The sequence below is a fragment of the Cyrtonyx montezumae genome, unplaced genomic scaffold (assembly GCF_038088225.1).
Source record: "Cyrtonyx montezumae isolate F1298 unplaced genomic scaffold, pur_monq_1.0 scaffold_34, whole genome shotgun sequence".
Taxonomy (NCBI): Eukaryota; Metazoa; Chordata; class Aves; order Galliformes; family Odontophoridae; genus Cyrtonyx; species Cyrtonyx montezumae.
This window is the reverse complement of record NW_027072039.1, coordinates 1,433,428-1,454,701: the sequence shown is the minus strand read 5'-3', so window position 1 is coordinate 1,454,701 and position 21,274 is coordinate 1,433,428. Positions and strand designations below refer to the sequence as shown.

At 37.4% G+C, this 21,274-nt stretch overlaps 1 protein-coding gene across 3 annotated transcripts in view; it reads right to left on the bottom strand.

The window, feature by feature from the left end:
- Positions 1-21,274, bottom strand: part of SSBP2 (single stranded DNA binding protein 2) — a 168,261-nt gene that overhangs the window by 6,907 nt on the left and 140,080 nt on the right. For 2 of the 3 annotated variants that reach the window (XM_065745226.1, XM_065745227.1), the window contains 7 exons: positions 20,081-20,129; positions 18,421-18,456; positions 14,436-14,490; positions 11,412-11,482; positions 10,181-10,259; positions 7,194-7,222; positions 1,261-1,359 (listed from right to left, as the gene is read on the bottom strand). In XM_065745226.1, coding sequence (XP_065601298.1) covers positions 1,261-1,359; positions 7,194-7,222; positions 10,181-10,259; positions 11,412-11,482; positions 14,436-14,490; positions 18,421-18,456; positions 20,081-20,129 — 418 coding nt within the window. The remainder of the gene's footprint in view (positions 1-1,260; positions 1,360-7,193; positions 7,223-10,180; positions 10,260-11,411; positions 11,483-14,435; positions 14,491-18,420; positions 18,457-20,080; positions 20,130-21,274) is intronic. The other variant, XM_065745229.1, reaches the window with a different exon arrangement.

The window sequence follows — 21,274 nt, the reverse complement described above, 5'->3', positions numbered from 1 at the left end:
GGTCTTTGTCATGTAGACTGCACAGAATGGACTACTCAGGTAAAACATCTCTGATGTTTCTTCTACTCTGGGGATAACTCCCCCCTTTTCCTGAGCACTCTCACAGTGGGCCAGCATGCTTACGTTAGCCAATGAGGGAGACCGATGAAATGCTTAAACTAAAGGCTTTGTTGAAATGAGTTCCTGTATCACAGTAGATGTCAGTGAATCAAGGTAATCACTTTGGACAAGGAATCTAAAGGCAAAATAGTGCTTATTTGTCAGTTTTACTTTATTGTAAGACAAAAGCTTTTCCCCAGTCTCACCCAAAAATGGTAAACAGCAAAGAGGTTCTGCCTTCAATTCAGGCAAAGTAAGCCAAATTGAAAGTCAAAGATTTCAGTTTATGTAGGTTTTGTGTCTAGTGATTTTTTTGTCAGATTTTAAAACATCTATCTATTTTGGTGGTAAAAACAGACTTCCTCCAGTACTCCAAACAACTTGACCATATGCCTTCTTTATGAAGGTATGCAACTTACATGTAGAAACTGCTCTGTGTTCCTTTTCACTGTTCAAAGAATTAAATAATAACAACAAAACACCCCCAAATCTGATTCCCATTAAACTTGCCATGCAATCTGTCTGTTCTGTGATCTAAGAGGAACTGTTTATTCACATTTTCTAAGTCAAAATTCACCACTGGCATCGTTAACGAAGTTGCACTCACTTCTGGCAGCAGTGATTTCCAATAAGAATAGAAGTGTTGAAGTCACTCAGCACTTCTGAAAAATCAGGCCACTTCTATTTAGGAACCTAAACGTGGATTTAAAAACCCAGCTTCAGGCATAGGAGTAGGAAAATACTTTGCAACGTGTTGTACACCATGTTTTGTTGCCTTAAGGGGTCTCCATTTTAAAACAGCATTTGTCCAAGAATGAACACTAGAGGGCACCTTTGCCTTTTCTGATCTCTGAGCATACTACCTCCTGGCAACATGAGATCTGGTGCTCATTTATTTACTTCAGTGTGACTTTGTCCTAGAAGATATTCCTGCAGTGTAGAACACATTGTTTAGGAGTCAAAGGTTAAGCAACCACAAATTGAAACACTCAGATGTAAAGATCTGCTAACTTTGTATTTCAGCTGCTCAGATATTGCCTGATAAATGTCCACTCTGCATTATACTGAACACTGAATGCATTTTTTTTTCCTTTTAAACAAAATATCAGGAACAAAGGCTCCCAAAGTAAAACAACTCCATTAAAAAAAAACCATACTTACGCTCTCACTCTGAAAAGGGTTTAGGAAGTTTCCACCCATCTCACCGTCATCTCTGGGAGTGCCAGGCTGATTACTCATGCTCATATTACTGGGAGAGTTCTGTTAAATAAGATTTTAAAACACAGATTAAGTGTTCAGCATCAGTTAATTTCCAGGCTTCATGAAGAGTCGCACACTTGATATGACAACATAGAGTAGCACAGCATACTAAGCAATGCACTGAGTTTACAAAGACAGATAAGGCTGCTGAGTTCTGCAGGCTTACATCACTAATTTCAGCCCATATAGGCACACTTCTGGCCCTGAAGGAACAACTGTTTACCTGTAATTCTTGTTTTCAAGGTTACAGCCACCATCCTCTCCTACTCAAGTCAGGAAAAACTATAAATGCCTTCAGCAGGTTTAAGAGTAAGCTCCTGCACCGCATTCATTCATATGGTCAAATCCAGTGAAGCCCATGAGCATGTATCTTGACATACATGACTTCTGAAGGCATACCTTGTGGTCAGCATGTGGACAGCATGCATGCACTCCCACAGATCAAGGCCCAAATCTGGGGTCTCTGCTCACAGTGTGCAGCTAACTGAAACAGTTTCACAAGTAGTTCAGGAATGTAGTCAGACGTGGAGGTGCTTAACCATAACTCACCACTGTGAGCAGCTAATAAAGAGTTTAAAGGCAGCTGTGTTAAGGAGAATTTAGACAAAATGCTCCTGTTCCGGCCTCCGGATCAGGCTTGCACACACTTTCAGGAGCAGCTGTATTGTTGTATTTGCTTCCACAGAGCCTGTTGCAAGACCGTCTTGATTTTCTTTTCCAGTGTGTCTAGTTGTAACTGAGATGCTGATTAATAGTAACAAAACAAAGGCATCTAAAGATAAATGTCTATTTTTATAAAAATAGGTACTACACAATCAGATCAACAGAGCTCAGAAACCAATTTCAAGATTCAGTTACTTACAAAAAGGAAGAGACTAGCTAATTGTCACAGAAATTATTCAGTCAATAGCTAACACACGATTATGTCAGACACTACAATTTGTTAGGTGCTTTCACAAAGCTCATCTGTGGCAACCTGTCATGCCTGGAGCACAGATGCTTCTATTTCTATCACTATTAAAACTCCTGTTAACTCAGGTGATGGAAAAGGAGTAGTCATGGAAATACGAAACCAGGACCTTCATTATACAAGTTTACCATGACTGTCATTGTTTTCCCTTTGTGTCTCTAGGTCCCCAAAAAATTGAATGTTATTGCTGTTGAATTTTACCTGTACAAATCCAACTCTGACAGGCCACAATGAACTTAACAAAAACCCAGTGCAGTCAAAGAGTAAGCTGACAAAATACAACTGCAAGTAGAGATTTTGTTCTATGACCAAACACCAACAGCTCTAACAATCCTAAGTGAAATTATCCTTTTCTTCTGATGTTATTTCTCAATTAGAGTAACAGGCAGTATGCCTGTTAGCATAGAGTTTTATAAGGCTTGTTAAAAAAAGGATGCACTGTACTCTGAAAATACCTGCAGAAAGTATTCATTCATTCAGTTTGCAGTAGGTTAAACTATGACTGAAAAAATAGGAAAGATTAAATTAAGGAAAAAAAAACAAAAAAAACCCTAATTCCTTGGTATTCCTCACTACTACAAAGACTATCTATCCCACAGCAGCTTTTCAAAGAATTCCAGAAGGGCTGAGGTTTTCATGGTCCCTCTGTCCCAGCCCCAGCTCCAGCAGGGCCACCCAGAGCAGGGTGCCCAGACCCACGTCGTCCAGGTGGCTTTTGCAGATCTCCAATGAGGAGCTTCTGCAGCTTCCGTGTTGCTGTGCCAGTGCTCCACCACCTGCACAGCACAGAAATGCTGCCCTATGGTCAGAGGAAACCTCCTATGTTCCAGCTTGTACCTGATGCCTCTTGTGTTACTGGGCACCATTGACAAGAGCCTGGCTCCATTCAGTGGTGGTCAATGGCAGGAAATAACATATTCTGGAGAGTTCGTTGAACAGCTATTGCCTTCCTCCCCTTCAAACCCTATTTCTGAGCACTCTTACTGACACTCCAAAGGCTCCACTTTGTTCTCTGCCTATAATTTAAATACTATAAAATGTTACAGACTCCCACAGGATTATTTACTTCCACCTCCAAGGAGAACAAAATGTAATTTGTACCTAGCTTCTTCAAAGCTTAAATCAGTTACCTTTTGTTACCAAATGAGCAGACTAATATAACTTATTGTTGTACATACCATCTGCTTTGAAATGCCTTTTGCACAGCTAATGAAAGGCTGCCATTAAGTTTTTACCACAATCCTGATCCCCATTTTATATCTGAATGGTTATGGAGTTGGTTTGATGTATTTATTTGCAACTACAGATTAATTATTAAATTAATTACATAATCCACATGCAGGCATAACTGTTTTTATAAGCAACTTGAAATACTGCTTGTAGTTGGCTCGAGACCGTGGCCCTCTGTTTTCTTTAGCATCTCATTCACTCTAGTTCTAATGGCAATTCTCAGACCCCCAGGAATCACAGGACAGCAGCACCACCAAAAACAGCTGCAATTTCAACCAATTGATTAACAGCAGACAATTACATTTGCTCTTTGGTGAAGTTGCTGTAGCAAATATTTAGGGATCCACAGTTTGGAAAAGGTTGAGAACTATTGCCTCAGTTCAACCACAGCTATTGTACCTGAAGCAGGAATTAATTCAGGGTAGTCTTGTTGCCTATGTTATGCAGCAGGTCATACTACACAATCATATCAGTCCCTTCTGGCTTTAAAATCTATGAATATAAAGTTTAAAACCCACTAAGGCCTTGTCACATTTATTTTATATGATGCTCCTGTACTTTTGATCATTCCTTGGGGATTTACTCCTATTTTATCTTGCTCTGTGTAGTACAAAGCTTTGAAATTCTGCAATTGCTACAGTATGCCAGCCCCAAAGGTTCAAATTCCTGACATAAATGCTTTTATAGCAACTCCCCTGGGTGGCTTTTACGGCCAGTATGGTGTTTCACATTGTAGCACGAGCTGAATTTTTCCAATGCTAGTATTTCTTTGATGACTGCACAAATTCCACGGGCACTGAAAGAAACATTGGTTATTAATGTTTATTTAATATGCATAATTTCAGTTCATTTACTTCCTCCGTCTCAATCTACTTCATAAAAGCTTCATGTTTTGCCGTTCAGCCAATTAAAGTAGAATCGTCTCTGTCTATGGAAAACGTAGCTCTGAATTCTGTGAGCTGTACTAACTCTACCAAGGCTGGATTAATTTCCTTTATCTCATGGGAAAAGATAATCAGCTACTCTAATATGCATTTTAATCCACTGGAGTTCTACGGCTGTATGTGAGCATCCAGCAACGCCCAACCAAACTCTGTTAACTCCTCTGAACAATTCCTGCCATATTAATTAGTAATCTGGAAATCTATGTGTGAAAAAGCCAACTGCAGGTCTAGCTGGTGATGTGTAAGGGAGGCTGTTACTGTATCCAGAACAATCCTGGTAACTGTGTACAAAACTGGGAGACAGACACTAGCAGTTCACCATGCATCAACTCCATAAATACACAATTTCCTGCAAGCAGAACTTCCAATCAAGTTTCAAAAGTATAAGGTAGTATTATCTGCATGAAATTGTCATTGTGATGCACAAGACTCTGCCCACACACTTTTACTGGTACCAGTGAAGGCTGCACGTTGGGCTGTGCTGTTCAGAAAAAGGCATTTACAAGCAATTATGCAGAATGGTGTAACAAGACACCCCTGTTAATTCCAAAGTAAACAGCCTTTTTCTTTTAGTTATTTGGAAAAGGCATGCCTCAAATCTGATTTGCATGACGTGTTTATTAAGTTCAACATATTACAGGAGACCCAGGTAAATGTCTGGATACAGGTTTTCAGAGTACCTGACAGTCATATTAGTTACACATACTGACAATACCAGTCTGTTTAATATAGTCTTTTAAAAATAATCCTATGGCAAGATAATAGGTATGGCTTTTTTTGTCGTTTTCAATTTTTTTCTTGAAAATGCTGCAGTTTGCAAAACAAAATATTAGTAAAGAACAGCAGCATTGATTTTTAAAGTGCTGTGTGTTTGTATCATTGAATCCACCCCCGCAACTCTGCACAGCACATCGAGGGCACCATGGTCATTTCAGACCCTCATTTTACACTTCGCAGGGCCTGAACACAACGCAGACCTTCAAGGCTTACAAAAATATAGCACTGCTGTAAGTTCTACTCCATCACAGGAGCAGCAGCCAGCTCCAAGACACACTGGTGAGGTACTTCTCTTCAGGAAAGGCCACAGAGGGCTGTTGTGAGGCCTTAACCACCTGTGCAATTCTGAAATTAAGCTGTTTGCCTGTGGTGAATTTCTTCTGATGCAAGATAATGTCTTCTATATTGGCAGTGACTGCAAACCCATTACAAACAGCAAAGCACGCTACACTACATGCCTACCTACGCTTCACAAGCTGCACCTCTCCCACAGCCCCACCTGAGCACCACCTGGGGAGCTGCTCAAGCTTCTTCTTCTCCACTTTAGATATACAAATAGGTTTCACTAACGGTATGTGCCTTTTGGACAGCTGGGAGTGTACTCTCAGCCTACAAAGTTCTATTTCAACAGAAATGTAGGGGTCCATGTGTTTGCATTTCATCATAGCCCAGGGCCAGCCTGAGGGTGCATCAGCAGTGATGTCCTCAGTAGGACCACAACATCCACAGGCACATCTGAAGTGAGAAAGTCTGCACTGGGAGGGATATTGCAGCAGTTCTGTGGTACTTAGTCTTGAGCCTGCCAAAGTGCACAAGCAGTTCATACACTCACCATAGACTCATGCTGCTTTTTTAGAAGATTGTTAAGAATTTTGCAACAAAAGAATAAGCTACAGAATTTTAACAGAACTTTAACTGAAACAAGCTACTCATCTTTTTCTATATTTGTAGATCAAAAGCACAAAAGTGGAGTGGCTTACTGATATACTTACTAGTTTTAGTCAGTTTTTGCAGGGACAGATTCATACTGCTTTATCAATGCCAAAAAAGCTCATTAATTCCTTATTTGAATAAGTTCCTAAATTAATAATGATCACATATATAGTAAAGTTCTATTATTATGGAAGAAGTGACACATTGAAGCATAATATTATTTTTGTAGATGCAAAAACCCTGCAGGTTAAGCTCACATTCATTCAGAGTAAGCTGTTTAATGGTTAAGATGTCAAAACAGAGACTCTTTCACAAGTACTTTTAAATCTAGCTTTTAGAGACTTACAATAATGATTAAGATATTAGCTATGCCTTACAGAGGTGACAAAAACAATCATACACTGAATAAAAGTAACATCCTAAAGGCATTTTCCCCAACTTGCACCTAACTAGATTTGATTATTAGAACCGTATTATCATAGAATCTTTGAATGGCTTGTGGTTTGAGGGGACCTCAAAGACCATTCAGTCCCAGCCCCGTGCTGTGGGCAGGCTGCCCTCCACCAGCTCAGGCTGCCCGGGGCCCCATCCAACCTGGACTTGAGCACCTCTAGGAATGGGGCTCCCACAGCTTCTCTGGGCAGCTGTGCCAGGGCCTCACTGCCCTCATTTTGCATAATTTCTTCCTTATATGTATGGTCATTTATCTTAACAGTCATGATCAATCAGAGTATGAACTGGATGTATATTAATCACATGCATTAGTACACATTATTATGCAATATGAAGAAGCTCTATTTATATTCCCTACCCATCACAGACACTGCTTTAAAATTTTCAGCTAATGTTAACTGTCTGCATAGCTTCCAAATAGTTGACAAGCAGAACATGTAGATACATAAGAAAAAGCTTCATAACAAAGACAAAGAAAATATATTTACAATGAAATATTCAAAGAATTCCAAATACTAGGTACTCACTTTGGAAATACTGTCCATGTCTCCTGAGCCTTAAATTAAAATAAATAATTACACAATTAGTTTTTTGAGCTCAAATTAATCAGAGCTTTTTTTTTCCATACTATACAGTACGACAGTAGTATTTATAATAAAGCAGTTCAGTATCTCCCTCCTTCCCAGCATCTCATTGAGTAGAAGTATACAGTCAGTACAGAATAATGTTAGTTCTGTGTACACACCTAGTATAAAAAGAGTGAAAAGAAAGAAGGACAAATTTCTCATCTGTGTTGGTGATTTGAATCACATCTGCTAGAATGAGACAGCCTAGTACAAGTTGAAGAAGAGTACGTCCAACCTCCCTGTCCTCTTAGCCTGGGCAGGGTACAGGTAATGCAATTAATATGGGGTACATACAAATAAGGGAAATGCTGCTGCAGACCAAGATAAAAAATAAATAAAAGCAAAGTCATGGACAAGCAGCTAACATTCTTGCAGTTAAAAAATAAAACAGACCATTATATTTACTGAACTTCAGTTATTCAAAACTCCTCTTTTTAGGGAGTAGTCTATCTGTAAAAGTCATCTAGGGGAAGCTCTTCAGTATCTCTGCTCCAAAAGCAGAAACGTACACTTAAACTGGCTGAGATGATACCCACTTTTAATGTATTACAAACACTGACGATGATGTTATCTTTTAGAAGCAGATGATCCTGAAGGTTGGAATAGCAAAAACTAAATAAATTTAGTTACAGAGAATGAAAGATTATTGACAAGATTTTTTTTAATTTTTTTAAATGCTCACACTTCAGTAAAGCCAAGAATTAAGGAAATATTTTAGGACCGATGTATCCCAGAAACCATTTTTAGCAGCAACAGACAGTAAACAAAGTCTGCTCACCTATTTGGAGGAAAGATATTCCAACCAGAATGTCAGAGAAAAACAATGAAGAAAATAAAGTTTTGGAAAGAGACTGAAGTAGCTCAATAGACTTTGCCACAGAAAATAAAGGTTGAGAAAGAGTAAGATGTCCCTCCATAAATGCATCAAATTCATGAATGTTATGAAGAGAGAGAGAGCATTTAGCCACAGCCAAAAGAAAACATGTTGGTGGAAATTAGCAGAAGACTTCTAACCACCAGCTCTGACCAGATATCCAGTGCAACAGCTGTGGTCAAAGAATTTGGAGGAGTACAAGATGAAGCTTGGTTAATTAACGCCTTTGACTGTGAGACACTGCTGCCTACTGCAGCACGGAAATGAAAGCACATCTCCCCAAGCTGTCCTCTGTGGAGAGAACTCAATTTCATTTTCAATTCGAAATTAATCTTATGAAGAAGTCATAGTTAATTTGACTAAACATGCAATCACTTTCACTGCTGAAGGTAACTAAGCAAATGCTAGATACATACAAAATTCTATAACTGTTTCAATTTTTATTATTATTTTATTTATGAAACAATCCTATGACTAATGAAACTGACAGAAAAAATAGATGTGATTATCTTTAACTCTGTTCCTCATTTATTTGAATGTAATGCACATCATTACTAATTAAAGTAACAATCTATTTTAGGATTGTAATATGTACAGAAAGGCTGTAAACTCACAAAGAGCCCTTATGTAATGTAATCTAGGCATTTTAGGAACATGTCTTCCTGCAAAAAAAAAAAAAAAAGAAAAAGAAGACAGTTCTACGAGGAATTAGATGTGTACTGCTGAATTTTAGTTGTTCATAATGTATATCCTACGTAAGTTTTGATAGCATAGCTAATTCTCATCTTGTTATAATCTTTAACTTCTCCCTTTGTTTTGCCTCCTTACACTTCTGTCTCACAGTCTGCAACTCTGGGTTTAGGAATGACAGGAATTTATTTGCTGTGACAGTACAGAATGAAATGTTATTAACTGCAGGATGAAGCTGAGGTTCATCCATGTCCATGCTGTGAACATGACTGAGCTTTTTGCCAGGGACAAAAGCCAGAGGACAATGCCAGCTTGGCTTCTACCTGCTGGATATGTATTTAGCTTGCTTGCATTTTTCCCCATACAAGAAAAGGACACTCAGGAAAAAGCTGTGGGTGCCTTGTGGGGGCAGTTCTCAAATATAAAAGAACCTTGGTGGTGAACAACAGAGACAGAAGTTGTATCCTCTGTCACTGGAAGATAGAAGAGTAAGACATATGAACTATTTTCAGCCTTACTGCCCTGGTGTGAAGACAAACAAATTCTTTGTCTCTATTTCTTGTGGATATGGAGGAGTAAGGCAGAAATGTAATTCATTTAACTGTCCCTTGTTTCTTACATCCTTTTCAAGTGTCTATCACCCTTCCAGCTATGAGTAAAAGCAAAGAGAAAAGAGCTTGCTAGTCAACAGATAAAGCAATGAATGTTTTGTACAGTTGTGCAAGGCTTCTCCCTTAGATTTGTGTCCTTCAAAAATCATGGTGTCAAAAGTCAAAACAGTATGCTGCTTTTCCTGTGTCTGCACATTCTGACAAGATAGCATGCTCTGTCTTGCTGCATTAAAATTGGCTCCTGTATAAAGCTGCTTTTGGGGATGGAGTAGTAATACTAATTCTTAACAGAAGGAAGGCTAATTATAGAACCAATGAAGATATCCAACTGCTGGGATAAAAACAGTTTAACATGTACAGCAATATACGTAATAACTTACTTCCAGGTAATCGATAAGAACTTGCACCAGCTAAAACTTCAAGTTTTTGAAAGACAAGGAGAGGTAAAAACGGGTCTTAAGCCATCGTTTCCACTTAACTGTAGAGTGCTTTTAATCAACTGGGATAAAACTATACACTGTTACATAAATAAAATACAGTGGTTTTCTTCCAGAGGTGTATAACGATGCCAATTCCTAGCCATAAAAATATCCTAATACTATGTTTATTTTTTACAAGATTTTTTCTTACAGTCTTCCACATCATTCAGGGAACACAGAAAAATGGCACTGGTCATTGAAAATTCACAATGTCTGTGATATTACTATTATTACCTAGTGATCCATTCATATGATGTGAATCCATTCCACCCAGTCCACTCATAGGTCCATCTGACCCTGGCCCCATTGGAAACTATAAAAGGATCAGACATTAAAAACTGGTATTACTGTACAGATTTTTGTATGTCATCTAATAAAAAGAAAATATTCCTGAGGACAAAAATTGAAAAGTGCACAGTCAAGTGAAAGTCATATGTGAAGACTGAAAAAGCATCTTTGCTTTTGTTCACTTTTTCTAATTGCTGCCTTCATGACTATTTGAGAACTTCACCTCTGTAGGCTGGCATAGTATTAAGGAATAATTCATTATTTACTTCAATACCCTGTGCATGACTTTCAAACCTGCTAGCACAGACCTAGCTCCACTCCCATTGAAGTTACAGGGAGTTTTACTATTCTCTTTAACAAGTAATTGATTAATGAACAGCTTTCATACTCCACTCTATCTATACTGAGTCAACTACTCCATGTTATATTTGCAGTAGCTTCTGTCCAATTGCAGTTATTAACCTTAATTTCAGTTTTTCAAAAATTAGAGGCATTAATGTCATAGAACATTTTCTACAATTCACTGAGTAGTGAACTAGGAATATCCAAAAGTCTGATTTTTTCAAGTTCTACTGGCTTTATCTTTTTCATAAGGCCCATTAGATGGACTGTACTGAAGTGAAATATGGTTGCAATAAAGAAATACTACAAAACTGAAGGTATAGAGATCAGAGAAGAAACAAGTTCTACCTATGAATCCAGATTTTCATCAGTTCTAAAACCTTTGAAGTTTGGGCCAAAAAAAAGAAGTTTGTTTTCTGTTAGAAAAATTGATCTTATCCCTTTATTACTGCAGAACACACAGACAACATAATACCGTGTTGTGTCACTTTCAACATTTTTTTTTCTTGGAGGTAATATGGAGGTTTGAATCCTCCAGAAACTAATACCTCGTGGCAGCTCTAAGGATGATGACATTTCACAAATTAAGTATATTTAACACTGCAATCTGACAACCAAGTTATCTCCAATATTGACGAGCACAAGTTTGAGGTCTCATCTGTGTATAAAAAGTGCACCCAATCATTATTTTATATGTATTGGCATGACTGATTTGAGAAACAATAAAAATTCCATAAAAATGGAAAGCTTATTAAAAATCTCTGATGTAAATGAAGTAGTTTGGACATAACAACCGTGAATAATTCAAATAGTATACAACTAGATTCATATTTACATTAGGTCTGTTGGGTCCAGGTGGTACTGCATTCATTAAAGTGTACATGTTGTCTCCAGAGTTGGTTGAATCTGTAATAAGAGATTATTTTAAGTGCTAATATGCATCTTTCAATAAATCTACCCACCTAAGACATTTCTTGTCATTTTGTTTATATTATTTCTGTGTCTGAATTGCTGATACACAGTAGCAATATAAAGGAAGATTTCATTTCCTTTCTATTTCTACCACACAACAGAGCTATGAAAAGAAATAATTGCAGTGGTCCCTGAGTGACTATTTCTAGTTTTATGCATGACTGTTAAAAGGTTTCTAAATCACCGAGTATCTAACTATTTAATTCCAGAAACCCTTTCTCTCAGAGTTCCAAATTATTTCAGTCATCTTCAACATTCCCTGTAAAACAGGAGTCTCCTTCTTATTGACACTTTCTGTAATTTGTTTTCCATCTGTAATAAATGATAAATACTTTCTCGTTATACAGACCTCAAGTTAGTATAGTAAATTGAATTTTTTATTCGTCCTCATCTGTGTCAGTCCATTAGGCTTTGAACATATCTAGCTAGTCAACAGAGCACTGTGCAGAGATCCTCTCTCTAAGTACAGCTTTAGTCTTCAAGGTGCAGTGTGGTGCAATGCTTCAAAACAAATCTGTATCCAAAACCAACAAAACCATTCTGGAGCAGCATAGTGCCTCAGCTATTAGTTCTGAGATATTACAAGAGTTTCACTGGGCCTTGCTGTTGTCACAACACTTGTTCTCCAGCTAATGTGTGTGAACTTTCTTTTCTGGTGGAGAACCTCCAGCATGAATTGCAAGATGCAGTTAAAAGGCATACAGGAATCTTATGGTTGAACTTAAGAAAACAATAGCTGAGAATTACTATTAGAAACAAATGATTCCTTCTGACCTCAAACTTATCTGCTAACACATACAAAGTCTTAACTTTAGATTCTTTCATTAAAATATCAAAGGAAGAGAAGGGAAAAAATGCAATAGATGGTGGACAAATTAACAAAAATCTCTCCCAAGGGAACCTGACAAGAGGTAGGCCATATAATGAAAAATTTTACTGAGAGGTGAATGTCTTAGGTAAGGTTTAAACAAATTCCAAAGGGGACAGCATAACGTAAGAAAAAAAAATACTGGCAGCTCTGGAAAATGTAACCTCCTCAGTATCTGCAAAAAGACCTCAAAAAGACCATTCAATCTCTTTGAACCTGAGTTATGAACTCAAGCACATACAATATTCAATACTGAGCTGTAAATCATTTTTCCAAGACACGGTGATGGGTGTCTTCTAAGACTGAAGCAGTGAGAGTGAGAATGCCTACATCTGATTGAACTGTGCTGGAACTGGGAATGTGGTCTGACCTTGTGCGAGAATATATTTGTACACATGCAGTTAAAATCAAGATCTCTGCCTATTTCCCAGTCTTTCTGATGCAGCTTTTTAAGTTTCAATCAACCTTGGTAAGTGAATAATTTCGTAACATACACAGCACTATGTATCACTAGGACATTCAAATGTACTGTTAGAAGAGGAGAAATGCAAGCTATTAACCTCAAGTTATCAAAGTAGAAGTAGCCATGTAGCAAGCTATTTTAATGTTTGATGAGGTCAACAAGAAGTTCTTCAACCACCAGATCCATTTCAGACATAAATCCCTGGCTCTCCCCAGGCCTTGAGAACACCTGGAAATGGTTTTCTCAACTAAGTGCCTTTGTAAAATTTTCTGATGCACAGTTCATGTGCATCTGCATATTTTGGAAAACAAAATGTTAAAAAAATTCCTGAGTATGTTTAACTGAAAAGACAATAAATTTCTCCACAGAAGCTTTATCTGAAATGCACGTGGACAGCCTAACATGTGCCATAACTGCAGGGCTGTTTATTTTTAAATGCCAGCTTGGACTATCTATCTTTTTCCACAAGTGATATGAGTGAGCAAGCCCCACTCTCAATCTTGTGTTTTTAAAGCCTCAGGATTGTAATTATAGAAAGTAATATTTTGGTGCAAGAAGTTTTCATGGGAAATTATGTAACTTTCCCTGCACTCTTACACTGTAGAGGACAGCAAGAACATGCTGGATACAAGGATTCTAATCCATCACTCAAGTGGACAGGTCTATCTTAGCTTGGTGAAGCGTATTACTGTAACTAAAGTGTTGTCCAAAAGGAGTCTGAGTAACTACTAAATGCTGTGTTATGAATTTAGCGTTGTCTTAGCAGACTTCCAGCGCTGTCCATAGGGGAGGACAGCATCTTCCACATGTTGTGATTTTTCCCTTCTTTGCAGAATGTTGATGTAATATCTGTCTGGCAAACTGTAAGCCCTGAAACGCTAGTTAGCTGTCCTGAATACTCCCATCCTCATTGGTTCTTCAAACCTTGAAGTGGTAGTGTGGCCAGTCTTTTGATGCCAAGTGGTCAGAATTTCAAGATACAGACCATGCAACTTGGAGAACAATGGGACATGAAGAGCTGGGAACAGATCACTGTAAGACACAAGAAGGACTCTTCTTGAGTCCTACTCCTCCACTGCAGGATAGAGGAGAACCATGTGCCCAGAATGGCCTGCTGCCAGTCAGGTGACACAGCCATGCCTGTGAGTTACACTTTACCCAAGGTCCACAGGCTGTTCAAGTCTGTCCCACAGGATACTATGATGGAGTTTTACCAGTTCAGAAATCTCCTCACTTCCAACCTGCAGAATTGTCCCAGATAACTTAAGCAAAAACGAATAAAAACTGTGTCTTCTTTCCTTTTGTTTTCCTTTCTACTGCTAGAATCATGCAAGAAAGGACAGGCTAGAAACGAATTGCTTTAAACTGTGCAGATAGAATGACTTGTGTGTCTGCAACATAGCAAGGACAGAAAGGGAGTTAAGAAGCAGGAAAAAAAAGTGATATAGAACATACAAAGCTAACAATTTCTCATTAAAATCAAAGTTTATAACAATAACTTGTTCCCTAAAATCCCTTATAATTTTATTATATAGTTCCTGAGTACATTTCAGTACCTGCTGGGCTAGGCATGATGGGTGTTCCTGGTGGCCCTCCACCTCCTGGAGGTCCCTAGAGAGAGTAGAAAATGTCAGCATGAAAACACAGTACAAATGAAAACACAGTACAAATGTCCCAATTTGCTCTGATAAAAACACACACATTTTCTGATAAGCTAGCAGAACAGCTCCTAACAGACTAAAGCAACACAATTGCTCAGCAAGTTCTGGCATAAACTTAGGTACATAGGTATATTGACACAAGAATATTCATTAGTCAGTAACTTTTTATCATGATGTGAGTCAGACAAAAGAAGTATCTGGTTCAGGGCCTGAAGATACGATACTAAGTTCCCTCAGCTGACTGTTGTTATGACTGTTTTTCAGTTGGCATTTCTATTCTGTCAGGCTTTGTCTGTGAGTAGCCACTGTTTGCTAAGCACGAAGTGAAGGGTGTCTTCTGGAAAGCAAGGAGGGTAGCCACCTTAAGAAAGGTTTTCCTTGAGACAGTTAGTATCTCACTGCCCTAGCCAACTTAATTCAGTCTGTATAATATTCTACATTTTCGAAAAATAACATCTGCATACACAGTTCCTTCTCAAATTAATGACAAATGGATAAAAAAAAGGTCAGTCTAGTAGTGGCTGCATGAGTTTGGGTACAGCCATATCGTCTGTCTAGACTGCTAAATCATACCTTACAAACAGCAACAAACCACAGAACCAGCAAGGAATATTATTTCCTTGGTTTCAGGTATTCCTATGTTAGTCTTTACAAATAAATGCTGTACACTGACATCTCTGGTTGCTAAAGATGCTGTTTAGTTTATTTAGAAATGACTTCACTATTTTTATTCTAAACACTCTGATTGTTTACTAAGTATAGAATTATAGCTTCTTGCTTATGTTTGCAAATACACTAACATTTTTAAGCAACATGGAGAACTACCAACTCAGTTTTATAAAAAGAATGTCTATATAGGTAAAATGTCAATATATATAAGTTGCTCTTTCTTTGCATAATAAAAAACACACAGGTTGGGAACAGCAGGTGATTATTTTCAGTGCTGCATGGCTGTTATATTTCATCTGTTTTAGAAATATCAGACAGACTACTCCAAACAGTAGCAGATATTTTCAATAATACTGAACATACAGGTCTGGTTGCTCCTTAGAAGGACCATTGCTGGGATATGCTATAAATCACTGAGATATTTTGGAAAGGAGCAACAAAGTTTTGGATTTAAAACAGAAGGCTCTTCTTCTCAGTTATCTACTAAAACTAACATTTCTTACAAAACAGACAGCAATGATGCAGTAGCATACAATATTTCAATGCAACCAAAATCAGTAATGTAGAAGCTTTCTGACTTGGCAGTTAAGAAAAACAGAAACCTTGAATACTAAGCTCGCACACTCCATGATTTTAGGTATGTTATTTTTTCAGCCATATATGAAGAGGTGTAGAAACCACTATCTGGTCATTTATTAGAAAAATTACTCATATTCCCTGTTCATATTTGCATCTAACGTAAGTTCGGTGTTAACCCTCACTGTTTGCATACTTCCCTCTTTAAAAAAGACCACTAATATCCAGAATTTTCTCCTTCAGAATATATTTTTATACACAGAAATTATTTCTCAAAAAGTTGTCTGATAAAGTAGACAGAATAAGCTCCCAAAGCGTGCAGTTCCACAGTGTGAGCCCTTAGGCTAGAAAGTTGTTTTAAGAGCAATCCAGCTCACACCAGCACCCACATGACTGATAAGTGTTCTGTTAGGGCAACTCCTGCCCACCAGCAATGCTTATTTAACTGTCTGTATGGATAGCCATCACGTGTTCCCTTTTCCAACTTGCTCGCAGCCTCTTTGAAGCACGACTACGACAAGGCATACAATGTGCAAGCATTCACACTGGCAAAAGTTTTCAACCCTTGGTGCACCTCAACTGCTCCAGCAGCATCCTCTGTGAGAGGCAAACTCTGCCCTGTTTGGAGCTCCATGGGTGATGTGCCCCTCAATGTTTTCTTGGTCAATCGCACAGCTTTACAAATGAATGAATCCTTCAAATGCTTACATCAACTTTAGTTGTTTTGAATGAAGAGGAGCACTCATCCTCAGAACTCCAGTGGCAGATCTGAAGGAGTGGTCAACTTCAGCAGAAGGATGGGGACAAAGAATTAGGCTTCAGCCTTTCCCATGGGCACAGCTGGAGTTCACAGAGTAAATCTGCTCAGAGGCTCAGGCAATTTTTCCAGTACTTTAATTTTTTCTGTGTCTCCTTGCATCTTCACATGTTTTTTTAATTTCCCATCAATGTTACAGGTTAGAGATGACATAACACCATCAATCCCATCACTGTTACCTGAGTGAAGTAAAATCACCTCATCATGCTTATTCCTTCTCCGCTACCTATACACCACATCTTTTTTGTCACTTACCCTGGCTGAACTTTGGCTTGATATGAGTGCAACAAAGTCTTTCATATGACATATGTTCTACTTAGTTCTACCTCTTTATAATTAATTTCTACTCCATTTCCTTTTCTAATTTCTCAGGACTTCAGATATTTCAGAAACTAGAATATAAAGTCCAGTATTCCATTTCCAAAATGTGCAACAGTAAATGATCAGTACTATCTAGGGCAAAAACAGCAAAAACAGCTTTCCAAATAGAAAGAACTTTCTGAACTTCATTACAAGAACATGTTTGGACATCAGCAGAGCTTGACTGTGTAAATCTGACAAATGAACCCTAGAATTATGGACAATTATCAGAAACTTAATCCTTTCAGCAGCTAATTGTTTGAAGGACAAAAGAAACTGTTTTTAACAAGCTCATCCTTGAGCTCATCTTTCAAGCATTAGAGCTGAAGGATCTTCTCTTTCATGAAGAAATAGAGAAACCTACATGGAGCAGAAACAGGTAAAAAAAAATACTGGTATACTGTCCTCATGGTGAAAAATTTCATATTTCCATGTTTTTGTTCTTAAGCTAAACGCTGCAGTTATCTGACCTTCAGATGACAGGATATGAAAAATCAAGTGAGAATACAGACTGGTCAAAAAGTGAAACCCAACAACTTGTAAACAAGAAGGACAAACGGCAAGTGGCTACAGAAAGGAGACAAAATTCTCTCCCCATTACACCACAACTTCAGTGTATATATGTATATAATGTGATATAAATATATGAAATGATGTGCCTTAGAAGACAGAAGTACAAATAACCCAAGTACAATAATAACAACAGCAATAAAAACTCTAAAAGAGTAAACAAAGTTAATCTCTCGGGATGCAAACAAATAAGAGCAGCACATACTCCAACAAAGACTTTTGTTGATAAGTAAAATGCTTTTGTGAAGTTTCAGAGAGATGGTAAGCATTTTGTGTTCCACAGAATGACAGATCAATGCTTGCACAGTTACAGTGTTTTAACTATTTCATTCTAAAGCACAGCCTAAAAAACAGCAAAGCCACTGACTAATCCATAATAAATTAAGACAATATATATGAAATAAAGGCATAATAAACTGGAGAAAAAAGATTTTTCAAGTCTCCAGGAGGTAATTAAAAAAAAAAAAAAATTATATCAGAATGTTAGCTAGTGCCACCCCTTTACATATATATTTGGGGAGATATAAGTTTGCACTCATGCTTCAGTATTTTCTTTCTTTTCCCCCCTGAAAGAAGTTAAGAAATTCAAACACAATATTATGTTTCAAATATAGCTGTGTTTTTCTGCCTCATATAAGACGATACAGTGTATTGGTTATTATAAACATGTTGAAATAAAACAGCACACAGACTCATTTTAATCTGTCTGATAATGATTCTAGTAATAAGCATCAACATATGCACCATAGATTGTAGACAAAATACTAAACGTGAATCAGATGTTCAGTTCTCAACCAATACATTCTTCTTAACATCTGGACTGTTATTTCTTTGCCTGAATAAAATGCAATATCTATTCTAAATGTAAATATGTTGAGTTGTACTTACTACATAATTCCCAGGAGATGCTGAAGAATAAGGTATCTGTAACATCAACAGAAAGAAAACAGTAGGTTCTTCTGCAGTGACATGAAGTTCATGCTAATATTTATAGTTATAGGTTAATGTATTTTTGTTTGCTTCAAAAACACAGTGCATAATGACAGAAACTTACTGTTCTCATCAAACATGAACACCTTTTCAACAACTTGCCACTTTATGTCTGTTCAAGTCTAAAACTTGCAATATAGACATAAACTGGATTTTGTAACAAATACTTAAAAATATTTGCATTTAAGGTTACTGTGTCCTCGTGACCACCCTAATGAAAACAATACAAACAATTTATACATTTAAATGTATAAGTTTCAGGTCTGGTGTTTGAGATGGACTGAATTTGTATGTTCTTATCTATACTTAAGTTTGATTAAAATGTGGACCACAAAAGGAAAGCGACTCGTTTCATTCACCCTAGAATCCACTCATTCAATTTCTCACTATTTCTTTTTTATTTTCAAAGGACAGTGTCCTAATTTCACGTAAAATTCAACTACAGTCCTTGTTACAAAGGATATCTTCAGAAATCCAGTTGGCCAAGAATAACCCAGTTTTCTTCTTTATGCAACACTTTTTTTCAATGACTCTCTTAAGAAACGTGGAACAATGCCATTATAGGTGGTAACTGACTGAACTGACAAAAGATACATCATTCTGTAGAATAACCATATAACATGAGTGTAAACAACTTATAATCCAACTCATTTTACATATATCATTACACTTATTTTATTACTGAACCTCTCTATTCATTTTGTAGAGTGAAAATATTTCAGCCAACAGTTGAAAAATGTTCACTTCTAATTGAGTGCATGGAAAAGAAAACTGAGGAAGAGTTTCAGCTCCTTCTTTCTTCAGTCATAATTCAGTATTACTTCAAAACTGAGAACAGAAAGGATCAGTCCAGTCTGTTAACCAAGATTTACGTTATCCCACCGTAAGCACCTAAAAGGGATATATTTTTATACTAATGATATACGACTATTGAATGAAAACTCTGCTTTTGTGCCTTCTGAGGAGAAAGCAGACACTGTTGTTCACATGGGATACCTTACTGACCTCTTCTTCCTTCAACCTGCTATAAGATTACCTCAAAATTCAATGGAGTGCACTGCTTGTTACAAAAAGCCTATAAAAATGGTTGATTTCTGCTATTTCACATTCCCTAGTTAACAGGAGCAAATGTGCTTTTGTTGTATGAAATATGGGAGCACATATTAAGCTGTATCTGTTCAAGCTGTAACTTCTGCAGAGCCTGCAAGCCAGATAGTTTTGCCCTAACTCTTCCAACTTTCACTAAAGGAAGCAAGAATGTATTTTAAACATTCTCCATGGTAACACTCGTCTTCAGGAGGGTGTGTAACTGATATGGAGATGTAGAGCTGCTGTGTGATTATGAAAAGAGCTAGATATTTACAGGTCACTGAGTTCTCTATTAAGATATGCTCATCACTGTACCTAACCTGCAGTAGGATTAGCGGAAAAAAACACAACGTACATGCAGTGTTTTAATTGGTGAATTAAGTAGATTTTGTTGCTCTTCCTGGAGTATTGATGAAAAATAACTCCCTGAATGTAAAATGATATTTAATATATTTAAATATCTACTTACGGAATTGGCATTAGTTGGGTTTGGCCAAGGTCTACCACCCCCTGGGCCCCTGTAATAGAAAATGAAAGATGAGACACAGCACAATTCCCTTTTAGACCCATTCTGAGGAAGCTAATACTTCAAAGCAACTCTTACCAGAATAAGTTAGGAGATGGCTTTTTTCAGATTACATTACAATGTGATTATCAACCATAACTGCACCAAGGTACAGTGTTAAAGCAAAACACGACTTTCTTCACTTTATCAGTTTATGAGCTGATGAAAGATGGTTTATGACTACTGTCTTGTCACCTACGATTCAGACACCTTGGGTCCTAACTCGTTCTGTACACGTGTGCTTTTTAGGACACTACTGGTAGCACACCCTTTGCCTAGCACTTTAACTTTCTGTAACATTTTGAGAAAGTTTCACACATTACACAAAAAATCTTGCTAAACTACAGACCAAAGAAGAAAAGTACTAAATTTTAAGTGCAATATCAATCTTTGGAACTGTACTTCTGATAATGCAATGAAGTTTCTTTCTGAAGAACTGTGGATATATGTATGTGTTGGATATTACTCTAGAATACAGCATGCATAATGCAGTTTCATTAGCAGTAGTGCCCTCTTTAAGAAAGTTTTGGTAACAAATATGTTTCACAAAAAGAAGCCACAGAAAATCTGTTGCTTCAAAATGTGTCTGAGAAGCATATGTAGTATATATCTATACTATACTATAAAAGAGTGCATGTATACACCTCATTTATTAAAAAATGAAAGCAAGCTAAGGATACATTATCTCCACAGAAGTCCCAGAAATATAAGATTTATCATAAACCAGGCAGAATGGAAATTTCAGACTTCTCAGACATTCTTGTTACACTTGGCTCAAGCAGCATATTTATAATTAAGTAGCAGCTTCCTAGCAGGAGGGACAAGAGTGCAACAGGCCAAAGAAGTCTTTGATAAAGCTCACTCAGACTAAATATCAGGCTGATGCTAGCAGCAGAGTGGAATGGAGAAAGGAAAAAGGAAAACTTTCCAGACACAGCACCTTTTTTTCTCACAACTCTTGATGTTGTTTTGAGCTCCTTATTCTTAGCTGAGATCAGAGAAATGCTTTGGCGGACAGACATTGTCTTGTAGGTACAAAGATAGTCTTGAGGGTACTGTACCATATGGGAAGCAAAATCTCTATGAAAAATCAAATTT